This window comes from Aptenodytes forsteri, unplaced genomic scaffold, assembly GCF_000699145.1.
Source record: "Aptenodytes forsteri isolate BGI_AS27 unplaced genomic scaffold, ASM69914v1 Scaffold354, whole genome shotgun sequence".
NCBI lineage: Eukaryota > Metazoa > Chordata > Aves > Sphenisciformes > Spheniscidae > Aptenodytes > Aptenodytes forsteri.
In genome coordinates, this window is record NW_008795043.1 from 1,212,095 (window position 1) to 1,216,235 (window position 4,141).

General features: G+C 36.6%; 1 protein-coding gene across 1 annotated transcript in view; it reads left to right on the top strand.

Moving 5' to 3' along the window:
- The first annotated feature begins 1,507 nt into the window (after window positions 1–1,507).
- The window catches only part of ATM (ATM serine/threonine kinase), an 86,817-nt gene continuing 84,183 nt past the window's right edge, over window positions 1,508–4,141 (top strand). Inside the window, 4 exon segments of the mRNA XM_009276957.1 lie at window positions 1,508–1,605; window positions 1,691–1,803; window positions 3,047–3,192; window positions 3,599–3,763. Coding sequence (XP_009275232.1) covers window positions 1,534–1,605; window positions 1,691–1,803; window positions 3,047–3,192; window positions 3,599–3,763 — 496 coding nt within the window. The 5' untranslated portion in view covers window positions 1,508–1,533.

Below are 4,141 nucleotides of genomic sequence, written 5' to 3' on the forward strand. Positions count from 1 at the left end.
GCTCGTCTGGTAGGAGCGGCTGGATGGCGACTGTTAGTTGTAATTGCCCAGCACGCCTGTGTTGAGCACCTCTGTAGGTGCTTAGTAAGCACCTCTCCGTGGTTTATTTTTTTTTGGTGTGTTCCTTCCTTGCCCTATGTAATTTTTATAGGGTATGAACGTGGTCGTAATATGATAGTTGGAGAACTACGTAACTAGTAAGTAAAATAGATGGATTCAGTCTTAGGAATTTTTCACTGTTGTTGTTACTGCATTTGAAATACCATTAAATACAAATGAGAGGACTGACTTTGCTACCCAGTCCCTGCAACATGCAACCCTTGTTAACCCTTGTTGCCACAATTCCCGGTCAACCATTTTTCAGCTTGTCAGCATTTTAGAAGCCATTAGTGTTTAAAAAGTTGCTTCTTCCTTTCTGTCTCTTTTTCGGCAAAAGCAGCAAGTTAGAGGAACAGCTCATCATCTAAATGAGTTCAGTTGTACAGTACAGCCAGCCTTCGTGCTTACAACGTTTTCCTTTTCATACACACCTGATCAGCCACCATATCTCTGATCATACTTAGTCCCAGCCTGATCTTGATTGAAGCCGAAGGAAATAAATATACTCTAAGGCAGTAGACATTTAAAGTTTTACTTGTCTGAATGGATATTTTTCTCACTTAAGTGCTCAAGATGCAGTGCTATGCATCATGAATGCCCATCCTCAATTGCTTATTGCAGCCTCAGCAGCATATGCTTGGAGTTACTTCCAACTTGTCTTATCTGCCTTTTTCAGACAGTTTCTCGTGGGGCTGCTTTGAAGGGGAAGCATGGAAGTTGTATAGATGTCATTGTTGTGATCTGCATCAGCATAACTTTATGTAAACCAGAAATGCGAGGTCTAGCTGATTCCGACCTCTGTTGAAGATGAGGCATAATTTTAAGTGGTTGCAGAAGCAAAAAGTTGTTTCCTCTTATGATTGATACTCGAGCATCCTTTGACACGCCGAGTCCAGAAGGATTTGTCAATGATAGTGCATACCTATGAAAATGTAGGATGTGGGAGAGGAAGAGAGTTTTCAAGGTGCTACCTTCTCCTGGCAGCATCAGGTTAAGACAGTTACTGATAAACAGCTAGCTACTGAAAGTTAGTGCTGTTTGCCTGAATGTATTCAGCTCTGTGTCATTTTAATCTTACAATTTCACTCCATATTGTCTGACCAACTCTACTCTGTTACTACTCATAAAAAGGGAGGAAATCAGAGTCATGTGAAGGGGGTCTCTGCTGTTATTCTTTACTACAGTTGCCTGTGGGAATAGATTACATTCTTGACGTGAGACACTGCTTCAGTCTTGTGACCAATAGGACTAACCCAGAGACGAATGAGCTTTTCAGTGAAATAACACTGTGGTTGTGTTTGATACTGGATTTTCAATATATTGCATTCCCAATTTTTGGACTGGTTGACATGGCTCTGTGTTAAATAAAATAATTACTGTTTTATCCTTTTCTTCTGTTTGCAGATACAAATGACTTGTCTGTTAAACTGAACCATGAGTCTTGCATTACATGATCTGCTCATTTGTTGTCGTCGCCTTGAAAATGAGAAAGCTGTGGAGCGAAGGGTAACAAGTTTTCTTTTGGTGCGTGTGCCTCAATTAGCAATGAAGCGAATCATTAATAATTGTTTTTCTTGAAATATATTTTCAGAAGGAAATTGAAAATTTCAAGCGACTTCTCCGTGATTCTGAAACAGTTCTCCAGCTGGACCGAAATTCTGATTCTAAACAAGGAAAGCAACTCAACTGGGATGCTGTATTTAGGTAGTTTTCTTTTTTTTCTTTGTGAATGGTCGTCATTTTCTTAGGTGGAACATCATTCTTCTGTTTATCGGGCCTATTTTAATGCTTATCTTTCTGGAGATTGATTTAGACTTATTGTCAGCTTGTAAATGAGAAATTACTTAGTTAGTCTCTAAAGGAAGTAAATTTAAAATAGTCAAAAATGCAACACGTCACATACAGAAAACTTCACTGCTAGGAAACTGATCATTAATTGGGTGGTTGTTTTTCCTTGCAAAAATAATAGTTGCTTTCTTTTATTGAAAATTATCCTCTGCATCTGATTTTCAACGTATAGTTCATACGTAGATTATAGATAGCTCATTAGAATTTTTTGTGTTACTGAGTTCTTCAAGACACAATAGGAGGACTGTGGCTTGTGAATTAAAGAAGCTGTGCTGAGGTTTGTAGAGGCCCATCTTTGATATAATCTGCTTTAGGTGTACTACAAGATGGGACTGAGCTTGAGTGTGGTAAGTTCTTAGAGCAGCTGGGACCAGTGTTAAATTTCATGTTAAAAGTGCATCTGAAGTATTAGTTGTCATAGGCTGGTGTCTGGTCAGCTTTTCGTTATGTTTTTTAATTGGACAGCATTGGAATAGTTGTTGTTTCATGACTGTAAAATATTGTAAGAAGTATTTGATAAATTTTATATGTTGCTTTTGAGATGGCCAATAATATGTTAGAAATACATAGGAGGAATGCAAAAATAGAGACTTTAAACTGGCCTACAAATAGCAGGCCAGAAAATCTCCAGTAATTGCCAGTGACAAAGCCAGTGAAAAATCTAATCTATTGTTAGATCTAAAATCTAATCTATATGTTAATTTTAAATGATGGAGAAATAAGACTTGAAGGTTTTCCCCAATAAAAACAACGAAGAGTACTTATTATTTTGTTGTATAATGTTGCAGCATAAATAAAAAGACTTAGCATTGCTTTTTTTCCTAATTATAAATTGTATGATTAGCATTATGCAAAGTTTAAAGGAAAGTGTGGTTCCTATTCAAGTTGCTTCTGGATTATCTTTAAAGTAGCTCCTTTTATAGACTATTTCCATCATGCTTAGACTGTAATCTATTTCAGTTGGTTTTAGTCTTTAATAATTAGAATTGTGAGAAGAACAAGCAAGAAGAACACTGACATTCTAGGCTAAAACATTTACATATTTTACTTTAGTCATAAATGTGCAGATCCTTGATCAATATCTCTTTTATTTTTGAAGTGTCCTGCAGAAATATTTCCAGAAAGAAATGAAAAACCTCCAACTGACAAAACCAAATGCATCTGCTTCAACCCAAACTACCAGACAGAAAAAGATGCAAGAACTTGGAAGTTTGATCAAATATTTCATCAGATGTGCTAATAAAAGTCAGTAATAGATATTCATATAGAATTACTGTTTTGTTTTGGTGCTTTGCTTTCAGCTTTCAATTTTTACTCTGAAGTAGGTTACCAGGGTGGGGTTCATCTTGCTTGCTTTCAGGTGTTTACAATTTAAATATCTTCATGTGAATCAGTCCTTTGTGCTCCTTCTCTGTCCTTGTTGATGCTCACAGTGTTTTTTTCTTATTATTCAATGTGTATATAACTGATGTATTCTCTCATAAGTTATTTCTTAGAAACAGTTTGTTTAAGAAGGTGATTCCTAACAGAACTGTTTCTGAACTGTAGGGTGGGGTTTTTTATTTTTAAGTAAACATTTACAAACAATTAATTCCAGATTTATTTGGCACACTTTGGATTAATTACAGTCTCACATTATTTCTTCATATAGGAGGACCCAGACTGAAATGTCAGGAACTTCTGATTTATGTCATGGAAATTATAAGAGATCCAACAAGTTGTGCTGCTTATGGATCTGACTGTAGTAGTATACTCCTAAAAGATATCCTCTCAGTAAGGAAATACTGGTGTGAGATATCCCAGCAGCAGTGGTCAGGTAACATTTTTAAGCCCACTTACAAATGTCTTTTCCTATAATAGAAGCATATTTAGGTGCATTTTAATGTGTTTGATGGCCTGTTGTGTGAGGTACTACACAAACCGTGGAGTAAAATAGTGTCAGCCTTGAAGACTTACAGTTGAAATAAACAAAGCAGCAAAGATTAGGAATTGATTTTTTTTTTTCTTTCTACATACTGTTTGTCTATTGCTTACTGAAACATATGTACTTATATACAATCAGGTTATAGAATCATAGAATCATAGAATCCCCCCAGGGCTCCCCCCCTTCCCTGGGCAGCCTGTTCCATGTTCCACCCAGTAAAAAAATTTTTCCTTACATCCAATCTAAACCTCCCCTGGCGCAACGCGCAAC